At 38.3% G+C, this 23,083-nt stretch overlaps 3 protein-coding genes across 6 annotated transcripts in view; 2 read left to right on the forward strand and 1 right to left on the reverse strand.

The window, feature by feature from the left end:
• Window positions 1-18,031, forward strand: part of LOC140005463 (uncharacterized) — a 94,344-nt gene extending 76,313 nt beyond the window's left edge. Inside the window, exons 2-14 of the mRNA XM_072046457.1 lie at window positions 3,665-3,967; window positions 4,034-5,196; window positions 5,578-5,839; window positions 6,272-6,908; window positions 7,041-7,806; window positions 7,939-8,089; window positions 12,026-13,129; window positions 13,298-13,381; window positions 14,342-14,370; window positions 17,101-17,174; window positions 17,293-17,446; window positions 17,568-17,769; window positions 17,931-18,031. Of these exons, the coding sequence (XP_071902558.1) occupies window positions 3,665-3,967; window positions 4,034-5,196; window positions 5,578-5,839; window positions 6,272-6,908; window positions 7,041-7,806; window positions 7,939-8,089; window positions 12,026-13,129; window positions 13,298-13,381; window positions 14,342-14,370; window positions 17,101-17,174; window positions 17,293-17,446; window positions 17,568-17,769; window positions 17,931-18,031 (5,030 nt within the window). The remainder of the gene's footprint in view (window positions 1-3,664; window positions 3,968-4,033; window positions 5,197-5,577; window positions 5,840-6,271; window positions 6,909-7,040; window positions 7,807-7,938; window positions 8,090-12,025; window positions 13,130-13,297; window positions 13,382-14,341; window positions 14,371-17,100; window positions 17,175-17,292; window positions 17,447-17,567; window positions 17,770-17,930) is intronic.
• On the forward strand, window positions 16,823-19,841 carry LOC140006039 (replication protein A 70 kDa DNA-binding subunit D-like). 2 transcript variants are annotated; one of them, XM_072047616.1, is made up of 9 exons: window positions 16,823-16,878; window positions 17,101-17,174; window positions 17,293-17,446; window positions 17,568-18,027; window positions 18,106-18,230; window positions 18,316-18,394; window positions 18,464-18,596; window positions 18,672-18,838; window positions 18,974-19,841. In XM_072047616.1, the coding sequence occupies exons 5-9, from the start codon at window positions 18,128-18,130 to the stop codon at window positions 19,296-19,298; spliced, it is 807 nt and encodes a 268-aa protein (XP_071903717.1). In that variant the 5' UTR covers window positions 16,823-16,878; window positions 17,101-17,174; window positions 17,293-17,446; window positions 17,568-18,027; window positions 18,106-18,127; the 3' UTR covers window positions 19,299-19,841. The 2 variants fall into 2 exon arrangements, with proteins under 2 accessions (XP_071903717.1, XP_071903718.1); XM_072047617.1 differs by lacking the exon at window positions 16,823-16,878 and having other exon boundaries at window positions 16,970-17,174.
• Window positions 19,775-21,338, reverse strand: LOC113720174 (replication protein A 70 kDa DNA-binding subunit D-like). Of its 3 annotated transcripts, none has more exons than XM_072047619.1 (5): window positions 21,082-21,338; window positions 20,699-20,975; window positions 20,500-20,596; window positions 20,298-20,406; window positions 19,775-20,201 (listed from the first exon to the last, which is right to left on the reverse strand). In XM_072047619.1, exons 1-5 carry the CDS (start codon window positions 21,097-21,099, stop codon window positions 20,034-20,036), a joined length of 669 nt encoding a protein of 222 aa, XP_071903720.1. In that variant the 5' UTR covers window positions 21,100-21,338; the 3' UTR covers window positions 19,775-20,033. The 3 variants fall into 3 exon arrangements, with proteins under 3 accessions (XP_071903720.1, XP_071903719.1, XP_027100932.2); XM_072047618.1 differs by having other exon boundaries at window positions 21,047-21,338; XM_027245131.2 differs by having other exon boundaries at window positions 20,282-20,406; window positions 21,047-21,338.
• Window positions 21,339-23,083: the final 1,745 nt, after the last annotated feature.

The raw sequence follows: 23,083 nt of genomic DNA on the forward strand, positions 1-23,083 counted from the left end.
GCTGCCCTGTTTCTATCCGAACTTGATAATTGCTTCTGTAATTGGTTAATTTGGTTGGGAATAATTCTGATTTGGTTGTTGAGGTCTTCTGATGAAATTTAGCCCTGCTTCTTATCTTTCAGCTGGTTTTGGAATTTCTGGATTTGGAGTTGGATAGCCTGATTTATGATGTTTCCGCTAGAATGCATTCTGTGAATCTGTTTTTGTGATTCTGGTATGGTATCTTGCATTTTTGACCTGGTTACACTCGAAACTGGGTTAAGTGACCTTCTGTAATATTGTATCCCTATCTCTTAGCTTCGAAATAGTGTATCTTGTACCTTCATCCGACAATCGTAGCGCCTTTGGTGCCATTACCGCAAAATGACGTCAAAACTGTTTTTCTGGTTTTGAGCTTAACTTTCATTTCCGGGCTTTTCCCTAGCTTGACTTGCACTAGTACTACTTGGAGCTTGCTGAATGGCTATTGGATGAACTTGTTGTTGTGTGTGTACCTTTGGGTTTGAATGAGAAAAATAATGAAGCCTTGATGGCTGGAAAAGTAAAGAAAGATAAGAGGAAGTGCTGTCCGAATTTTGAAAGGACTTGTTTGCATTGAGTTTGTGAACTAAGACTTGGATTTGAGCAAGGCAATGATATATGATGGATGGTTCCTGAGCCATGGAGGTGAGTGACCCCAAACTATTGTTAAAGCTTCTTATGAAATGTTTCTTGCATTATTTACTCGACTGCATCTCATGCGTGCTTGCATGTGAATTCATGATATGAGTTTGGCTTCAATGAGTTCTTGGGGAGTCTTGTGCTGAACACCAACGTCTCCACTCCTGTTTATTGTCCATGACATGATCTGGAGCTCAAAAAGGGGCTCCCTCTTAATGTTAATGTTAATGTGAAATGATCTATTTGAGCGTTGGGTGTTCAAGTTAATGAGGAGGGGCTCATGGCTGCTCAAACTTCTAGTGCTCAGGTCATGCAAATACCCAGTGGTCCAATTACAAGAGCGCGTGCTAGGAGAATTCAAGATTCACTTCAAGCTCTTGTTTGCACGATTCAAGAACGAGTTGGTGATGACTTGAGGACCATTGAAGGATTACATAATGGAGAAACTACTCTCTACACTTTCCTTCAAATGGAAGAGCCAAATGAAGACTAGTTCATGGCGTACTAGCTTGCTAATTAGGGTTTTAATTACCATTATTAGTTGTTTGTTAGCATTAATAATTTCGGTCAATTTATCCTTCACTTTGGCCGAATTTAGAGTCTTAATTTTAGTCCATTAGTAGTTAGATATTTTCACCCTAAATGAAGGGCAAGGTCGTCCATTGGACATTCTAGGGTTTGAGTCCTGTAAGGCTATATATAGCCTAGGTTTTCATTCATTAAAGACAATTCAGATTTTATAAAATATTCGTGAGTTTATTCACTCTCTCTTGCCTCAAGAGAATTTCCTTTGAATACTTGAGAATTAATCTCAAGCTGTTCATCGAACTTATCAATCAAGTAGTCTCCTTGATTGTGGCGTTCTTCTATCTATACTTTTGGTTCACTAAATTTGCTAGTCTTGGGTTAAGGATTATCCTTAGTTCGTGGCTCGTGATTCTAGAAGGGTCAAAGTTCCGCAAACCCACTCAACTTGGTGTTCGTCTAGATCCGTCGCACATCAGTTGGTATCCAGAGCTAGTCGACGACATCAAGTATATCCCGTTGAGTTTGTTTGTAAGCTTTCTGGTTAATTTTATTTTGCAATTCTGGTCGTGTCTTCCTTTGTGTCAAGTCCGGTCATTATTACAAAAAAAAAAAAAAAATTCTGTCCGCCTTTGTTGTCTTGTTGAGTCACTCTTTGATTTCTTTTGCTTCGTGTCCACTTCGTGCATTACTTGTTGTGTGATTCTGTCTTGAAGCCTGCCTTCAAGTGTAGCCGTGTTTTGTTCGTTGCATATTCTGTTTAAATATCAAAAAAAAAAAAAATTTCTGCGACGGCTAGGGTTTTCACGTGCAACTAGGGTTTTCCTTGGGCACAAGTTTCTTACCGAATCTGTCCAAACTTTAGTTTATTCCACGAAGTTGTTTTCATTAATTTCCTAAACTGATTTTTGTGGTTAAACTTGTTTGGGGTTGGAATCTTGAAGAGGGACTACAATAATCTAGGGTTTCTTGAGTTCCTTGAAACTAATCTTGAAGTCTTGAAACTTTGATACATGTCTTGATAGTTGTTGGAGGATTGAAGGAGAACATTGGTTTGACATTAACATTCTGGAATTTTACCCAAAAAACAGCCGAGTAATTGTGTGTTTTAGAGTCAAAAAAAAAGGAAGAAAAGAGAAAAGGCATTCGGGTAGCAAGCAACAAAGAAAGAAGCCGAAATTTTTATTGACCAAGCTGTCTTGTTACTCCTTGTTCCAAACCAAACCAGAAACTACACTAGGAAAAAAAAAAAAAAAAAGAAAAGAAACTCAAAAATTTTGTCCAACCTCTTCTTGAAAGTCTCGAACACCTTGCGTCTTGATCACTTGAACAACCCTTGTTTGAGGTTCTTGATTATCTTGGGCCTTAAAAAACTTGCACTTGCCTTCGTATAAAAAGTTTCTTGTACGTTCTTGCATCCATACGGGGCTTCCTTGGTTTAGGAGTAAATCTCTTGGGAATTTCTTGAGCAAGCCGCTTGGGGGACTCTTGAGTGACAATACTCGCGTTGTCTTGAGAAGCCATCTCCTTGAAACAAGAAACAAAACTGCCGTGGCCTTGTCTAAGGAAGAGAGAACAGAATTGTGCGTTGCGTCTTGAAGGAGAAAGGCCGAATTGTTGGCAAGCTAAGGGCGGCTGGAGAGAGGAAATTTTAGTGAGGGATAGTCGACTTTTTGAAGGCTTCAAGAAGACAAGAAATCTGGAATTTTTTTTTCGTGGAAGCAATTCTGATTTGATAAGGTAACAAATCTGGAAATTTTCAGCGGTTAGGAAGCTACCAAATTCTGTTTTGCAGCCGACTTTGGAAGGTTTAAATGGAGCAGAAATCTGGAAATTTTTTAGCTACCAAATTCTGTTTTGCAGCCGACTTTGGAAGGTTTAAAAGGAGCAGAAATCTGGAATTTTTTTAGCTACCAAATTCTGTTTTGCAGCCGACTTTGGGAGGTTTCAAAAGAGAAGGAAATCTGGAATTTTTTTGGGAACAATTCTGATTTGTTATAGCCGACTTTAGGAAGGCTTTTGGAGAGGGAATCTGGAAAAATTTTGGTAATACTTCTGTTTGGTTAGCCGACTTTAAGGAAATTTCCAAATAAGTCCAACACCTAACTTGTTTCCAAAAAATCAATTGGGCAATTAAGTAAAGCACTTGGGAACTCCATCATTGTACTTGGACTTTCTTTTTTTTTCTTTGTACATCAATTCTTTCCTCTTCCATTCCTTATTCATTACTTGAGCTTTCCATTTCTACTTTTTGTTTCCTTGTTCTTTTGATACAATTGGGAGCTATTTTGATTAAAGTTTGATTGAACTTCCTTCAGAAAATTTCTGATTTCTTCAAAGGAAACAAACAAGTGGTTTGAGCAGTGAATTGGTGAGATCATTAGAGTGACATAAGCACTTGAGTGAAAACACGAGAGGAGTGAAACACTTAAGGGAGCAGGTGAGGCATTTTCTCCTAACAATTTGTCAAGTTTTGCAGGTTTCACCATGTCTCAGGAAACTGAACTTACCATTGCTCAGTTATCACTCAAAATGGATAATATGTGGAAGGAAATGCAGAGGAGATTTGACCAACGGTTGGAAACAATCCATGAGCAAATTGATCAACTAAGTTCATCTAGGGCTTCTTCTAGGAAATCTAGGGGAAAATCCACCCTGGGGGAATCTAGTGACTCCAACACTGATTCGGAACATGAGGCATACGAGCAAAGAAGACCAAAGCGACACACAAGAGCAAACGGTGATGCCATCAAGGGGATTAAGATGCAAATTCCTCCTTTCCAAGGCAAATCTGATCCGGATACATACCTTGAATGGGAGAGTCGAGTGGAGCTAGTATTCGGTTGTAATGACTACACCGATGCACAAAAGTTGAGACTTGCCGTAGTAGAATTCACCGACTATGCCATAGTTTGGTGGGAACAAGTGGTTACAAGCAGGAGAAGGTGTGGAGACCCACCTATAACCACTTGGACTGAGTTCAAGAGACTGATGAAGAAGCGATTTGTACCAAGTCACTACCATAGAGACTTGTACCAAAAACTTCAAACCTTGACACAAGGTCAACGCTCAGTTGAGGACTACTACAAGGACATGGAAATCTCCATGTTAAGAGCTGATATTCAAGAAGATAGAGAGGCTACAATGGCAAGATTTCTCAATGGTCTAAGGGTTGAAATAGCCGATCAACTGGAGCTTCAATACTATGTGGAGATAGAAGATATGGTGGAGAAGGCTATCAAGATTGAGCAAAGGCTCAAGAGGAGGGGTACAACCAGAAATTACAACCCTCATCCACACACATTTACTCGACCATTCCAGCCTAGAAGGGAAGAGAGAGGTTCGAATACTTGGACCACTCCAAAGCCGAAGCAAGATCAAGGGTCAAGCTCACGGCCACCTTTTACCAAAACCGACTCCAAGGTTGTTTCCAAGCCAACAATTGAAACTTCAAAACCTAGGAATCGTGACACCAAATGTTGGAGGTGTCAAGGAGTTGGGCATATTGCAAGTCAATGTCCAAACCCAAGGACCATGCTTGTCCTACCAAATGGAGACATTGTCACTGATGATGAAAAGGAGGATTACAAAGACATGCCTTCCTTGGTTGAAGAGGAAGATGAGATAGAGGAAGTTCCAACTCAAGACAAAGTTGGATTGGTAGCAAGAAGGGCACTAGCTACTCAAGCTAGTAAAGATGAGCTTCAACGTGACAACATCTTTTACACTAGGTGCCATGTGACCAACAAGGTATGCAACTTGGTGATTGACCCCGGAAGTTGCACTAATGTTGCTAGTGCATTGATGGTGGAGAAACTAAACTTGCCAACTAGTGAGCACCCCCGTCCCTACAAGCTTCAGTGGTTAAACAACAGTGGAGAGGTACGTGTTCATAAACAAGTTTTGGTTACTTTTCGCATTGGTAGGTATGAAGATGATGTTATGTGTGATGTAGTACCAATGCAAGCTGCACATATACTCTTAGGGCGTCCTTGGCAATTTGACAAAAGAGTCACTTTTGATGGTTTCTTGAACAAATACTCTTTCATACATAATTGTAAAAAGATTACACTTGCACCTCTTACACCTCAACAAGTGCATGAGGATCAAGTTAGTCTACAAAAAGAGTATGACTTGCATACTACCACCAAGAAGGACAACGCCAAAACTAAGAAATTAGTGACGGCCGACCCTTCTTCAAGCAAGTTGGATCACTCTCATTCGGCCTTAGAGCCCACACAGGAGAGAAAACCCAGCATGCTTGCCAAGGTGAAAGATGTGAGACAGGCCTTGCATTCTAATTAGGTTTTATTTATTTTATTTGGCAAGGAATCCTTACTCACTAATGCTCTTGATGCTTCTTTGCCTAGTATTATTACTAATCTCTTATAGGAGTATCAAGACGTCTTTCCTGAGGATATACCTAATGGATTGCCTCCATTAAGGGGAATTGAACATCAAATTGATTTCATTCCTGGATCTTCCCTTCCAAACAAGGCACCATATAGGACCAATCCTGAGGAAACCAAGGAGCAACAACGACAAGTGGAGGAGTTGCTTAGTAAGGGTTGGATTAAAGAGAGTCTAAGCCCTTGTGCTGTACCAGTTCTACTTGTTCCAAAGAAAGATGGAGGATGGAGAATGTGCACTGACTGTAGGGCAATTAATGCCATCACGGTAAAGTACCGCCATCCCATACCTCGTTTGGATGACATGCTTGATGAATTACATGGTGCAATCATTTTTACTAAGATTGATTTGAAAAGTGGTTACCATCAAATTCGCATGAAAGAAGGAGATGAATGGAAAACTGCATTTAAGACAAAACATGGACTTTTTGAGTGGTTGGTCATGCCTTTTGGGTTAACCAATGCACCAAGTACTTTTATGAGACTCATAAATCATGTTTTACGTTCTTTCATTGGTAAATTTGTGGTCGTTTACTTTGATGACATTTTGATCTATAGTAAGAGTCTGGATGAGCATGTTGTGCATTTACAAATGGTCCTAGATGCACTTCGCAAGGCGAGCCTCTACGCTAACCTTAAGAAGTGTACCTTTGGCTCAAATCAATTGGTTTTCCTAGGCTATGTTGTAAGTGAGCAGGGAATTCATGTTGATCAAGACAAGGTGAAGGCTATTAGTGAATGGCCAACCCCTACCACTGTAAGTGAGGTGAGAAGTTTCCATGGCTTGGCAAGCTTCTATAGGCGTTTTGTCAAGGATTTTAGCACAATTGCTGCCCCTCTTACGTCAATTGTCAAGAAAGATGTGCAATTTCATTGGGGAGAGGAACAAGCTAAGTCTTTCCAATTACTTAAGCACAAGCTCACACATGCACCTGTTCTTAGTTTACCTAATTTTGACAAAGCTTTTGAAGTAGAGTGTGATGCTTCTGGTATAGGTATTGGTGCTGTCTTACTTCAAGAGGGCCGCCCAGTTGCCTACTTTAGCGAGAAGTTGAATGGAGCTGCTCTAAACTACTCAACATATGATAAGGAACTGATGGCCTTAGTGCGAGCTCTACAAACATGGCAACATTACCTTCGCCCTCGTGAGTTTGTCTTGCACACAGATCATGAGTCGCTCAAGCATATCAAGTCCCAAGACAAGTTGAGTAAGCGACATGCACGATGGATTACCTTCATTGACAGTTTTACCTTTGTGATCAAATACAAGACAGGTAAGACGAATGTAGTGGCTGATGCACTCTCGCGAAGACACACACTTATCACTACATTAGATGCTAAGTTGCTTGGTTTTGAATTCCTTAAAGAACTTTATGCAACTGACTCAGATTTTGGTGAGATTTTTTCCTCCTTGCCACGACACTCTCGTGAGCATTATTTCATCTCTCAGGGGTTCTTATACTACAAGGACAAGCTTTGCATTCCCAAGAGCTCCATGCGCACACTCTTAGTAAGAGAATCTCATGGAGGAGGACTAATGGGGCATTTCGGCATTGCCAAGACCTTAATGATTCTCCAAGAACATTTCTTCTGGCCACGCATGAGGAGTGACGTGGAACGCCACATTGAGAGGTGCGTGACTTGTCACCAAGCAAAATCAAAGGTACACCCTTATGGTCTCTATACGCCTTTGCCAATTCCACATGAACCATGGGTTGATCTGTCAATGGATTTTGTGCTTGGACTACCTAGGACTAGAAAAGGACATGATTCAATCTATGTGGTAGTTGACCGTTTCTCCAAAATGGCCCATTTTATTCCTTGTCTTAAAACAGATGATGCTAAGCATGTTGCAGATTTATTCTTTCGTGAGATAGTTAGATTACATGACATGCCACGCACCATTGTTTCTGATAGGGACGCCAAATTCCTTAGCTATTTTTGGAAAACTTTGTGGTGTAAACTAGGTACTAAATTGCTATTTTCTACTTCTAGCCACCCACAAACTGATGGTCAAACCGAAGTGGTTAATAGGACTTTATCTACCCTATTGCGTGCAGTTATTAAAAAGAACATTAAATCTTGGGAAGATTGCTTACCACATGTGGAATTTGCATACAATCGCACTGTCCATTCTGCTACACGTTATTCACCGTTTGAAATTGTGTATGGTTTTAACCCTCTCACGCCTTTGGATTTAACTCCTTTACCTGTTCATGAGAGAGCTAACTTGGATGGTAAGACCAAGGCGGCATATGTACGTGAGTTACACACTAAGGTGCGGGCCAACATCGAGAAGCGTACACTTCAATACATCCAAAGTGCCAACAAGGGGCGCCGCAAGATGGTCTTTGAGCCTGGCGATTGGGTATGGATACACATGCGCAAAGAGAGGTTCCCAGTCAAAAGGCGTAGTAAGCTACTTCCACGGGGAGATGGTCCATTCCAAGTCCTGGAACGTATAAATGACAATGCCTACAAACTTGAACTTCCAGGTGAGTATGGGGTACATGCTACTTTTAATGTATCTGACTTGAGTCCTTTTCATGCAGACGATGAGTTTGATTTGAGGACAAATCGCCTTCAAGAGGAGGGGACTAATGAGGAGGGGCTCATGGCTGCTCAAACTTCTAGTGCTCAGGTCATGCAAATACCCAGTGGTCCAATTACAAGAGCGCGTGCTAGGAGAATTCAAGATTCACTTCAAGCTCTTGTTTGCACGATTCAAGAACGAGTTGGTGATGACTTGAGGACCATTGAAGGATTACATAATGGAGAAACTACTCTCTACACTTTCCTTCAAATGGAAGAGCCAAATGAAGACTAGTTCATGGCGTACTAGCTTGCTAATTAGGGTTTTAATTACCATTATTAGTTGTTTGTTAGCATTAATAATTTCGGTCAATTTATCCTTCACTTTGGCCGAATTTAGAGTCTTAATTTTAGTCCATTAGTAGTTAGATATTTTCACCCTAAATGAAGGGCAAGGTCGTCCATTGGACATTCTAGGGTTTGAGTCCTGTAAGGCTATATATAGCCTAGGTTTTCATTCATTAAAGACAATTCAGATTTTATAAAATATTCGTGAGTTTATTCACTCTCTCTTGCCTCAAGAGAATTTCCTTTGAATACTTGAGAATTAATCTCAAGCTGTTCATCGAACTTATCAATCAAGTAGTCTCCTTGATTGTGGCGTTCTTCTATCTATACTTTTGGTTCACTAAATTTGCTAGTCTTGGGTTAAGGATTATCCTTAGTTCGTGGCTCGTGATTCTAGAAGGGTCAAAGTTCCGCAAACCCACTCAACTTGGTGTTCGTCTAGATCCGACGCACATCACAAGTGCTATGACTTCACTGGCTCACGAGAGCAATAAACGGACATTTGTTCTTTGAATCATGACATCATCGAAAGGATCGAAATGCAATATTATGAAATATATTTGATTACTGATTTTACTGGTTACTCGCTAAGCTTCTAGCTCACCCCAAAAATGTTTTATTCCCCTCCACAGGGCTCGAGGCGAAGGAAACGTTTGTATTAAAGTTCTCCGTGTGAATGGTTGGTATCAAGGATCAGAGTGGCGCAGCGGAAGCGTGGACGCTTCGCTTTTGATATGTAATTATTGTAGAATTTGATGTAATATTTGAGTTTTATCTTGTAATCTGTTTGAGGAATGTAGTGAACGACTGAGTCCCGACGAGAGCTGGGCAGGCGGCCCGCCGAACCCTCTGGTTCGCCTTAGGGGGAGGTGGGGCTGTCACAGTTGGTATCAGAGCTTAGGCTTCAGATCTCTGTAGTGTATCCTAGGCTTGAAGTTTAGGATGCCGGACTGTGGGTTTGATTTGACTCTTAGTGTTTGCTTGGAATGCTTGAGTGATTCTTGCGGAATTTCTTGACTTGTTTGGTACAAGATGGAATGTCGAGGACGACATTCTTTTAAGGAGGGGAGTTTGTGACGCCCCGAAAGAATGAGTGTGAGAACCCGGAAATTTTCTAATTTTTTGAGGTTTATTTTATTTAATCGCCCTCATTTTCTACATTTTCTTTATTAGAAAAATTCCCCAGATAAAGTTTATGAGCAAAGATAGTTTTAAAATGATTTTCCTAGTATCGGATAGTTTTTGACAAATTAAGAGCGTATTTTGAACGTGGGACCCGCAAGTGCGGTAAATGCATTATATTTTGACAACTTGTTGGAATTTTGTATTAAGTGATATTATTTTACAAAGTGTTAAGATATTTGTATTGGAGAGACGAAAAGATAAGTTTTAAACCTAAAGGTGACAAGTGTCACCATAAGATTAAGTCTTGAGTTTGACTACTATTCATAACTTTACCATTTAAGTAAAATTGGCCAAAAATCTCTTCATTTCTTACCTCTCTTGGCCGACTTTCTTGCTCAAAGAAAGAAAGAAAAGCTCTCAATTTTCTAGTCTCCAATCTTGCACAATCTTTCAATTAAACCGATTAATCTTCCAATTACTCCATAAAACCTCTTAGTTTGGTGGAGCTGAGCTTGGTTGTGAAGTTGTTTGGAAAGCTAAGGTGACTAATTGCTCTATCTCTTGCATTGCTAAGGTGAGTTGTGAAGAACCACTTTCCTTCCTCTAATGATGTTCAATTCATGATTGGTGGTGGTATAAGATGCACTTTTATGGATTATATCTTGGTTTTGGTTAGATTAGTTGTGATACAAGTTGTTGGGATGATTTTAAGGTGATATATGTAAGTTAGGGTTTGATGATTTCTGCCTATATTTTCTATATGGATGATATATGTTGTATCTAAGCTTATATAGGAGGTTGTGGTGGTGGATTGAGGCAAGAAATGAAGAAAGTTTAATTGAATCCCAAAATTCCCAGATTTCTTGAAAATTTCAGCCTTGTTCTGTCCGGTTTTATTGCACCATCTTAGAGGCCTAATGAGGGTTAGCATAAAACATAAAAGTTGTATAGAATGGTATTTTATAGGTGACTAAAAAATTTCAGCTCATTCGGAGCAACGTAGCCAGTGAAAAGACCAAAATACCCCTGCTGCCCTGTTTCTATCCGAACTTGATAATTGCTTCTATAATTGGTTAATTTGGTTGGGAATACTTCTGATTTGGTTGTTGAGGTCTTCTGATGAAATTTAGCCCTGTTTCTTATCTTTCAGCTTGTTTTGGAATTTCTGGATTTGGACTTGGATAGCCTGATTTATGATGTTTCCGCTAGAATGCATTCTGTGAATCTGTTTTTGTGATTCTGGTATGGTATCTTGCATTTTTGACCTGGTTACACTCGAAACTGGGTTAAGTGACCTTCTGTAATATTGTAGCCCTATCTCTTAACTTCGAAATGGTGTATCTTGCACCTTCATCCAACAATCGTAGCGCCTTTGGTGCCGTTACCGTAAAATGACGTCAAAACTGTTTTTCTGGTTTTGAGCTTAACTTTCATTTCCGGGCTTTTCCCTAGCTTGACTTGCACTAGTACTACTTGGAGCTTGCTGAATGGCTATTGGATGAACTTGTTGTTATGCGTGTACCTTTGGGTTTGAATGAGAAAAATAATGAAGCCTTGATGGCTGGAAAAGTAAAGAAAGATAAGAGGAAGTGCTGTCCGAATTTTGAAAGGACTTGTTTGCATTGAGTTTGTGAACTAAGACTTGGATTTGAGCAAAGCAATGATATATGATGGATGGTTCCTGAGCCATGGAGGTGAGTGACCCCAAACTATTGTTAAAGCTTCTTATGAAATGTTTCTTGCATTATTTACTCGACTGCATCTCATGCGTGCTTGCATGTGAATTCATGATATGAGTTTGGCTTCAATGAGTTCTTGGGGAGTCTTGTGCTGAACACCAACGTCTCCACTCCTGTTTATTGTCCATGACATGATCTGGAGCTCAAAAAGGGGCTCCCTCTTAATGTTAATGTTAATGTGAAATGATCTATTTGAGCGTTGGGTGTTCAAGTGCTATGACTTCACCGGCTCACGAGAGCAATAAACGGACATTTGTTCTTTGAATCATGACATCATCGAAAGGATCGAAATGTAATATTATGAAATATATTTGATTACTGATTTTACTGGTTACTCGCTGAGCTTCTAGCTCACCCCAAAAATGTTTTATTCCCCTCCACAGGGCTCGAGGCGAAGAAAACGTTTGTATTAAAGTTCTCCGTGTGAATGGTTGGTATCAAGGATCAGAGTGGCGCAGCGGAAGCGTGGACGCTTCGCTTTTGATATGTAATTATTGGAGAATTTGATGTAATATTTGAGTTTTATCTTGTAATCTGTTTGAGGAATGTAGTGAATGACTGAGTCCCGGCGAGAGTTGGGCAGGCGGCCCGCCGAACCCTCTGGTTCGCCTTAGGGGGAGGTGGGGCTGTCACAAGTTGCCTACCAAATGCCCATTTCATTGCGTCAATTATTTGCTGCTATTTTAGTTTATTGCAGCCCAAAGAACCCTGCTCAGCTATGGCTACAATTTCGGGAATTCCTATATGAAGATATAAAACGAGATTCTTCATTCTCGATTCATCTTGTAGAAGTGAAAGTACTGCAATGCATTGACAACTACTTGCGATCAATGGGAAAGAGTTTACTTGATTATCAATTGAACACACCACTGATCCAACAATCCCAACAAGAGATGGCAGCAAGAGATATAGAAACTGAAAGGAATATAGCTGTAGATGAGAATGACCTTCGAGCAATTGATCAACTGAACGATGATCAAAGAAATGCCTATGAACAGATTTTAAATGCTGTTACAAGTAATAGCTCTGCATCATTTTTCGTGGATGGACCGGGAGGTACAAGAAAAACATTTCTATATCGAGCTCTTCTTGCAAAAATAAGATCGGCTGGTGGCATAGCACTTGCAACTGCAACTTCGGGTGTTGCAGCTTCCATCTTACCTGGAGGCCGTACTGCACACTCGCGATTTAAAATACCCCTGCATGATGACGATTCCAAGAGCTGCCATGTTGGAAAACAAACTGCGATTGCACAATTGATTAGAGATGCAAAGCTTATTATCTGGGATGAGGCAAGTATGGCAAAACGAAAATCAATCGAACGGTTTGATGAAATGATGAGAGATATCAATGATCGCAACCTGTTATTTGGTGGTAAAACTGTGGTTTTCGGAGGAGATTTCCGCCAAACATTACCAGTTGTAACAAAAGGCTATAAAGAAGATATTATTAGTGCAAGCTTGGTCATGCCACCTATATGGCAACAGCTAACAAAACTAAGGCTAAAGGAAAATATGCGAGCTCGTTCAGATAAAAACTTCGGCGATTTTCTACTTCGAATTGGTAATGGTACGGAAATATCAAATTATATGAATGAAATTAAGATCCCAGCACCAATTAATCTACCTTTTGTACACGATACTTCATCGGTGGAAACTTTGGTAAATATGGTATTTCTAGATATGGTGGCATTCAGCAGTGATCCATCGTCAATTGTTAATAGAGCTATCTTGATGACGCGGAATGATTTTGTGCATGAAATCAATGATATGCTAATCAACAAATTCCCAGGTCCACAAAAAACATATCTAAGTTTTGATGAAGTTCTTGATACATCGCACCAACTGGAGAACCAAGATTTTCTAAATACGCTTACACCAAAAGGATTGCCTTCACATGAATTAAAATTGAAGAAAAACTGTCCTGTTATGTTAATCTGAAATATATATCCGACTGAAGGGCTTTCAAACGGCACACGACTTATATGCAAGGAGTTCGGGAATAATGTCATTCAGGTAGATATTTCTTTTGGTACATATACAGGTAAGTCGGTTTTCATATCTCGAATTCCTTTACAGTGTTCGGAGATGAACTTTGCTCCATCCCCTTTAAAAGAATTCAGTTCCCTTTAAGATTATGCTTCGCAATGACAATTAACAAAGCATAAGGGCAGACATTAGATTATGTTGGCTTGTATCTAAAAGAACCTGTATTTTCACACGGACAATTATATGTTGCATTATCACGAGGAAAAATAGAAAATAATGTGAAAGTACTTATTAGACCGCTAACTTTTTTCTCTGCGCACACGGACTACACAAAAAACGTCGTATACAAAGAAATCTTATCTATGATTGATTTGCATTAAGTGTTACACGTTGCTCGTTGCTTTGAGAATAAAAAGTCTCTAAAATGTATAAAAAGGATTTTTCTTGATTAAAATTCATTTCTCATTAAAATTGACTTTTAAAATCTGTTTGCTGGGCACTGAGTACTTCTTGAATACTATAGTCGCTTTGTGACTACGTACCTCGTCATGGGAGACTGACAGCTCATTCTCTACAAGCTGGCTAGCGTAGAAACGTTACATTAAATCTTCTTTCTCATTTGATAGCTATCACAATGTATGTAGGGAATCTAGCAACTACGTAGTGGCATTGAAAAATATGCCCCTATTTTTAAGAGCACAGATGTTGCTCAGTCAGAAACGAATATGCAAAAAAAGAGGAAAACTTTGAGCAAGATAGATGGTTCCCAACCGGAGAAAGATTTTAGACTACAATAATGTTTGCATCTCGTATTAACTCATATCTGTAATTTGTCTATTCCGAGACAGTGTAACTGTTCTTTTACCAATTGTCTAGTTTGAGCATGTAGTAACTATTAAAGTTGAGTATATATCTTGATGCTCGAAATGCTACGTATTAACCTATATCATTCGCTTCTTGTTCTTAAAAAAAAACTTATCTTGACCAATATGTTATTTGCTATCCTTTCATTCAGAGTATAGAATTCGTAATGCCATTCTGCATGTAAGTAAATCTTCTGCGCTCAACAACAACTGCTGCAAAAGCTTTACAATCAGTTCGAAGTGGACAGAGAGGCTCTTCTCCGACTGCCAGTGAAGCTCTATCTACAATATTATGCCTACAAGGAAAAAATGCTACTGTGTAAATGAAGGCAGAGCAATACAAAGCATTAAGGGAAACAAATGGCATATACAGAGAAATCATTAGCAATTTTTTGAGACGTTGTGTATCAGAAAGATATAAAAATCATAATTTTGAATTCTCGGGTGCAGACTTACGGATATTAACTATTAAGCACGAGTTACGAAGATCCAGAAATTACTGAAATAATGCCTCTAAGAAACCTCTTACACAGAAATGAATCTTTTGTAAGGGAAACAAATTTGAAAATGATCATAAAGAGGAATTCTGCACCTCTGCTAGCTCTGATATCATGCATGGAAAAAAATGTAGCCAGGCCGGCTTTTCATTCGACTGCCAGTGAAATGTTGAGAAGTTGGGACGGAAAACTTTCGCTGGAAGAATCTTGTGAGCTAGATGTTTAGCCTTATTTTCAAACTTTAACCGCTCAAGTGATTTCCCACGCAGCATTTGGAATGAAATATATTACTGGTTTCAATCGTTTCCTCCCGGTGTTTAAAAAACATATTCCCCTGTTCTGCAATAATATGAAGATAATTCCAATGCGAGAGACATCAATACATATATGGAGCAAATCAGACTGTTAAGTGATCATGTTAAACAGATAGCAATAGTTGGATCTGCACACTTACAAAGCTTACAGAGGTCTCCTTCACCACTTTCATGATGTACCGATTACCACTCTTGCAAAGGTAATCTTCTTCTACTCGTTCAGTCTCTGCCTTCATTACTATAACTAAAAGTTGCAAGAATTTCCACTTCTCCATGTACTTTTTTCCCTTGACACGCCCCCACCAACTCAGCTACAAAATAAGCTATATGACAAGTGTTCACATCTCTATGAATTCGTCCATTTTATGCAGGTATGAAACACAACTCTGACGGCTATATTGAACCTTTGCTTTCAAGAGAGGATAATTGCAGAACTCGTATTCTTGTGGAAAACTTCGTCCAAGCTACTACTTTATAAGTGGTCATAGATTAGAACTACTTCTGATCCTTCACAGCACCATCCTCGAAGCTCAACAAAATTCTTGTGCCTTAATCAGCCAGCCATTGTTGCAGATTTGATTAGAGAAGAATTTCCAGTACGGCCAATCCCTGCTCGATCAAGCCTCTTGATAATCACTTGAGGGTAAGAAAGACCTCTAGATTCTTTCCCGGTCCCAAGTTTTCTTTTACAGTGGTAGATCTGTACGTCCTATACAAGATGACTTTCTAAATATCAAATGCAATCGTATTAACAATTATCATCATTTAACCTACTACATAAATATCAAGTTTCAGAGCGAAACATGAAAAAAAAATCGCTTTGTCTCTCACTTAGATTCACACTTTGCAGAAAGGCAAGAGAATTTGTCATTTGTTAAGCAAAAAAGTAGAAATATTGCAGAATCTGATCACCTGGACAGCATAGAAATGTTTATTTTTACATTAGAGAAGGCCGGATCCTCGGTTTGTATATTAAAAAATCTGGTCACTCTATCTCTTGATTCAGTTAAAGAATCTGATCACTGCAACAACAAAGAAACTTTTTTTTTTTTACGTTGCATGAGGTTAAATATTCACTCTCTCCTCGAATTCTTTGGGTCTATCTGGTGGTGCATTAAATTCCTAATATTTTCCTGCGTTACATTTAATATTATTTTTAATCAATCAAACTTGTCTCCTGGCTTACGTGCAAAGGAGACTAATGCAGCTAGATATAGTTCAAACAATCAAGTACAAAGTAACTTCTCTAGAAAACTTTGCAAGGAGATGTTCAAAGATCTCCATGAAAGACTTTGCGCAATTCGGACACGAAAGCACCAATATGCCTATTGAACTGCCATCCATTTTGCAACCAGTCCCGCGCCTATCAGAAGTTTATACAACCTCTGAGAAACAAGCAAAAACCAGTGCTAACTTCAACAAAGAGAATACCAGAGTCTACTATCAATCACTCTTGTTGCTTTCAGAAGCTTCTCTTCAACGCACTAAAGACACAATTCAACTGCCATCAAAGAAAACAGGTATATGATATAAATGAATAATAGTTAGAAGCACCGCAAAACTCTGCTTTAGTCATGCCTGTAATACATCAGACATCTCACTTGCTCATATTACCAACACCTGTACTACTACTTGCATGACGCACAAAATTGATAAGCTACGTGTAACCTTCTCTTCCCACAGCACACAATTCTATAATTCCATCATTATGTCTTTTTTTTTTCTATGCGGTGCACTCATGCGTGAAGTAACCTTGCTATTATGTCTATGTATATATCAATATATATATGCTTAACGGCATATTAGAGAACAACTATCCTATGTGAAACCTCCCCCAGATTCTTCAGTTCACGGCAGCCTTCTTGTTTACCTGCAAAGGTAAGTCTTTTATTCTTATTCCCTTATACTCTTACGTCTCCAACTTCCATTCTGTCAACTCTCATATAATTCCAATTTCTATCAATCTATCTTGCATCAGAAACATATTTCAAACTAATACTTATATATAAAATATAAAAACATCTATCATAAACATTTGATTCCTCGTTATTTTCTTCGCTTCACTGTCATTTATATGAAATTTTGCTTAATACCTTCCAGACTTCAAATAAAGCAACTTACTGCAATCTGTTATTGACAAGCGTTGCTAAAACACTTGCAATGACTACTGCCAGGTATCTTCTGATTTTATAGTGCTTAAGTCTATTATTTACCTGACCTATTGAGAAATCTACAAATAATAATATGCGATATTTTATCAGTTTTACTTGATATAAACAATCAAAATTTCAGATCAAACATAGAAACCAAGTGCGTTCTCATTCCCGACCTGACAGACGCGAACAGAAACTGGTTTGCAAAGCTTGTCATTATAGAAAAGAGCCCTATTCGTTATGGCAAAGACACTGGCACTCCATATCAGAAATATATCTTCGCAGATGCAGCAGTAAGTGCGCCTTCTCAAATTCTTACTACTACATACGATTTCCAGCAAGCATGTTTCTTGACCCTACAAAATTATATTATAATAAATCTAATTATTTTTCCTCCTACTTGAAAAACAACAGAATAACACGATTCAAGCTTCTGTGTATGATCGCGATATTGAAGATCTTGATGCAATCCTGCAACTGCATTCTACCTATTACATTGGAAATGCTTGGATAACAAAGATTGCTAATCCATTCTTCATGGCTTCATCAGCCTATCAACTAGCAATATCAAAGAGAACCTTCATCCGTGCTGTTACACCTGATAATGCACTCCCCTGTGAACATTGCTACCAATTTACACCATTTCACGAGCTGCATGGCTTCATTGGAGATGACAATACAAGAATAAGCATGCCAACACAGCTCCCTTCACCTTACTTTTCAATTTTTACCTGTTAAACTTTATTAGACTGATGCAACGTATATGATTTTTTTTAGGTATCTTATGTACCGTCATCCATGCCTTACCTCCTCGCACTGTTCCCAGAGGCAACCGTTTTGTTCCAATTCAGGAATTTGTTGTTCTTAATGAAGAGTAAGATAATGACTGTCATAGAAACATTTTTAGCTAACACAAAATCTTTAAACTTTCTATAACTTCTTCATGCAACAGGGAAAAACCTTTATTATTCACTATGTGGGAAGAATTCCTCCCGTCTGAAGGTGCCCAATTAAAGAACTTGATACCTCACCAGCCAATCATTATCATAGCAAGACCAAAGGTCAACACTCATCACAGTAAGACCTAGCTACTTTCAAATAGCACTACGATAAAACATTCTGTAGAAATTCCCGTGTTGCTAATAATTATACAATTTCTCAGCTATATCTATTGGGACTCAGGCAACTTCTATCATAATATTCAATCCAGAAATCCCCCAGGCTGCACTATTGAGGCAATGGTAAGATAAATATTCTCTACCTTTAACCTATTAGTAGTACTATCCTAATATGCACTCTCTTACTAACAGGATTGCTGAAAATGCTACTTATATACGGAGGATAATTGAAGAGAAACTCTATGACAAAGCTCATCAACAAGTCCATCCACCAATTGCATCGCAGCTACGAGAAATATATACTATTGACCCTACTGCTCAACAGGTCAATTTCCTAACCTCCATGTTTAAACTAAATTTAAAATTTACTTTTCCTAACTTTCATTACAAAAATATGCAGACAAAACCCTTTTGGATCAAAGCAGAAATTCGTATCCGAAACACCAACTCCCGTTACTATTTCCTCAGTTGTCCCAATCCTACTTGTATGAAGCCTACCGGTGCAGATATCGACACAGACTTCACATGTTTTTATTGCCGGATGACGTATCCGAAACCTCTCGCAAGGTATCGGCTATAAAACTTACACCTCCATTCTTAACAAACAGTAATGAATCCTCCTTGTATATAAACTTCGGAGCTACGAATTAATCACGTATTTATTACTAACAGTTTCACATATATCTACTTTGCAACTTTTAGATTGCGCTTTGAAACCCAGCTATGTGATGATACCGGTTTGCTAACAGCCACTATCGAAGATGACTATGCTGAATCAATTCTTCAGACATCAGTGCATGAAGTCATACGCATGGAACAAGCAGAAGAACAGCTAGACATAGCCGTCATCAATAACAGGCTACAGAACACTCGCTACTATATCCAAGTGAGAAATACAACAAGATCAGTCCAGTTCATACACAACCCTCGCTACATTATTGTAGCATACCTCCCATATTACCGCAGCAACGCATTGCCAGTACAACCCATCTTTCTAATACTGAATCCGAGACGTCGGGATCTATAGCTATCCCAGCTTCAACTGCTGATAACTACACCTCAACATCACGACTGACAGTCACATTTGCAAGTGAAAGTACCAGTGAAGAAGAGATAGGTCGGCTTCAGTCAAAACACCTCCTTGACCCAAGCTCGGAGATTACACCAAAGCATCATAAGCCATGAATAACCTATCTTGTTATCAAGAAAATAAATACTAACGTGATACCTTTTGTTTAGGTGGACCACATAATGTACAAAGAACAAGACTTTTGTTCAGATCCTGTGACTCAGACTACCACTGAAAAAGCAAATATCCAGCTCCAGTCAAACCACCTCCTTGCTCCAGACTCGGAAGTTACAACGAAGCGTCGCAAAGCGGGAAAAATTTGCGCTGCCACAAAAAATACCAATACCAACGTAGTAACTTTTGTCTAAGTAAACTACCTTATGTACATAAATTAGAACTTTTGCTCAAAGCGTACAGCTTTGGTACCTGATCAGTGTAACAAACATCTCTCGGTAAATACGAAGTGCATAGTAATGCTAATGATAAGTAGAATACAAGCCAGTATTATCTAATTTTTACACACACTTACTGCTCCTAACAGACTAAACCAAAAAGGCTATAAACACCATCAAGATAAATACGACACAACAGCCATGACTCAACTTAGAATTATTTCACAGCTCATTCCATTAAACTATGCCTAACTCCTTCAAGCAACCAAGCTACACCGACTCAAAGCATTTTTACCAATAATTACATAGCTATAGTTCCAATAACGGCATTGGAGCGGCAAAACGTCTCGTACAATTTAACTACCCCCATCTCCTGGCATAGTTTCGTACCACTCGTGTAATTCACGAGCTCGTGGAATATCGACGTTATACATAACAATAGTCTGTTCCTGTGTAGCAAGTGACACCCCTGAAAACAAAGAGACAATTTAAAAAAAAATTATTCACCCTTGATCAAAGAATGGGAAAAAAATAAAATAGACAACTCACCATAAAGACGACTAACTTTAGGCCTACAGATTAAAACAACTGGATGTTCATTCGCAATCTGAACAAGATGCATCCCTTCTGACTCAAGAAAATCCTCCCACATGGCAAATATCATTGGTCTCATCCTAGAAACAATAAAAATAATTATCACATGAACATAAAAAAATTTCCTAATACAAAAAAAGCTTACTAAAAAATGTCTTATAAATAAAACATACTCCTCATTCAGTATAATAAACTCTTGAACCCATATATATCTTCCTCCGATAATAAATATTTGCAAAGGTAGGACTTCGATCACCATAGCAAGAATAGCTACAACAAAACGTAAATAGTTACAGAGCCATAATTGTTAAATGAAACATATATATATATATATATATATACTCAATCAAACTCAAATAAATACATTAATACCTAAGTTCGAATCTCCGAAATATCTCAAGGAACCCAAATTCGCAAACGGAGTAAAATTATATATATTATCAATTGGCAATCTCAGTGATGGATCAACCAACTGAATAAAGCTATATTGTGTAATCACTAACTCGAAAGCAACCGTTCCAAGAACTACTCGATTATTCGTTAATCTACGAACTGTCGCACTTCCTATATAATACGTAGAATATAATTGTAACACCTCATCTAACACCTGAACGTCATTTAAGTAGACAATCCCTTGAATCCGATCACCCTGCAAATAAAAATTCCGTAAGTCCAAAATATGAACGCAAATGAAATAGAGAAAAAAAAATTCCTACTTACCAAATCATCGGCAAAAACGTAACGCTGATACTTACGTCCCATATAATGAGCATGCCGAATAAGACTTTTTTCTACCACCGCAACCCGAATAACCCATGCATAGATATTATCGTTTAATTGACTAATGGCCACGCGATTCATCTCCATAATAATACAAAAAAACAAATTACAAGCTTACGAACCACTACTCCAAAACTCCTATATCAAAACAATTCTTTTAGAAATATACTACTACAACACTGGTAAGCTCCTGCCAACCACTGGAAAAACGTATCATTAAAAATGCATGGGAGGAAGATGAACGACCAGGCACCACACACCACTTAACAAGACATTCCACGTTTTTATAGAACAAAACCTCCACTCTGATACACAAAAAAACATGCAACATAATAGTTGTCACATAACTACGACCCAAACTGCCAAGTGTCAACTTCAATGCAAATATATGGCACCCATGCATACACAAACAACACCAATCTTGCCACCACACACAGAAACCTGACACAATGCATCACATTTTGACAGCGCAAATCTTTAACACTAAACTACCTTCCATCGATTAAATTAAATTAATGCAAGTTGGGGCAACCTCGCACGTAGCGCGAGGCTTAAGAAACTAGTGTGTTTATAAAGTTACGAGTACATAGTCCAACAGAGGGGTAGATATTACCTACTGAGCGACTTGTCGCTTAACCCACTTTTTACCATTTTTGCAGATTCTGAAGAATATGAATTGGTTTACGTAGAAGACCCTGAGGATGACTTGTATTAGTTTTAGATGAACAGAAGTTGGCAGGCTGGCTACTTCAAGTTGTTAGTCTTATTTACTTTCGTTTCCGCTGTTTTAATCAGAGAATAAATGTACGAACGTCTTGGATATTAGTAAACTACCTTTTTATATGGGATTTGTATCGCACTTTAGTTAGTTATATTATTTAGTACTTTTAAAGTTAGATTAATTAATGTAGCCTTGTATTCTTGAGCGGAACTTGGGAGTACGGCGGATGTCATGTGACGGGCGCGTGCGGGCTCGGGGCGTGACACTTTTGCTTTGTGACCAGCTATACAAGCACAGCTCTTTTTTCTTAGTTTTATATTAATTCTATCTTTGCTAAATATAGTACAAAATGTGAATCATTTTGAGACTTACATTCAACCTTCACATAAGTGACAAAAGAATATTTATTGCTTGGTTGAAACTAAAAGAACATTTATTCAGTTTTGGCAGAAGCGAAATTCCATTTGTTACAAAAGAACATTTATTCAGTTTTTCTAGAAGCGAATTCCATTTTTTTCCTTTTTCTCGTAGATGAAAACTCCATGTCATTGTTCATCTTAGGCATCTCTTGTTTGATGTGGCAGTGTCATAGTGGTTTTTTTGACATTATGAATGTGAGCTAAAAAAGTGTACAGAAAGATAAAAAGATGATTGAAATACATATTTATGATACAACCAATTTTTTTTAAAAAAATATAATCACTTATGCAAACAAACATATTCTTCCACTAAGCCACCCGTACTCCGGCATCTTAAGGATAAAACATATAGCTCTTGTTCACCCATACTTTTATTTTATTTATATATGTTGAAAAACAAACCAAACCTAAAAGTTTTAATTGATTATTTAATAGTTTTATCTATAGTTAAATTTTTAATAGTTGTATTATTTAAAAGTTTATATTTTATTTGTTAATTTCTTAACATAATAGTTTCTTGTTTTACAAGTCTAGTTAGTTATAAATAGCACATTAGTTAAAATATTTCTATGATTTAATTCTACAAAGTAACGCTCGAAGATGCGTTAATGCCTGCAGGATGCAGTTGCAGGCGGTGACACATGCAGGAGGAGAAATCGAGGCCATAAGATGAAAGGTCAAAGTCTCCATTATTTACACTTTTGGTATATAAAAAACAACCGAGTAACAAGGTAACATGAGATAGGGTTAGGGATGCAAACGAGTCGAGTCAAGTCGAGTTTTGGTCTAATTGAGTCGAGCCTCCAATTAATTTTATGAAACTCGAACTCGAGTTAA

Source organism: Coffea arabica, chromosome 4e (assembly GCF_036785885.1).
Source record: "Coffea arabica cultivar ET-39 chromosome 4e, Coffea Arabica ET-39 HiFi, whole genome shotgun sequence".
NCBI classification, from domain to species: Eukaryota; Viridiplantae; Streptophyta; class Magnoliopsida; order Gentianales; family Rubiaceae; genus Coffea; species Coffea arabica.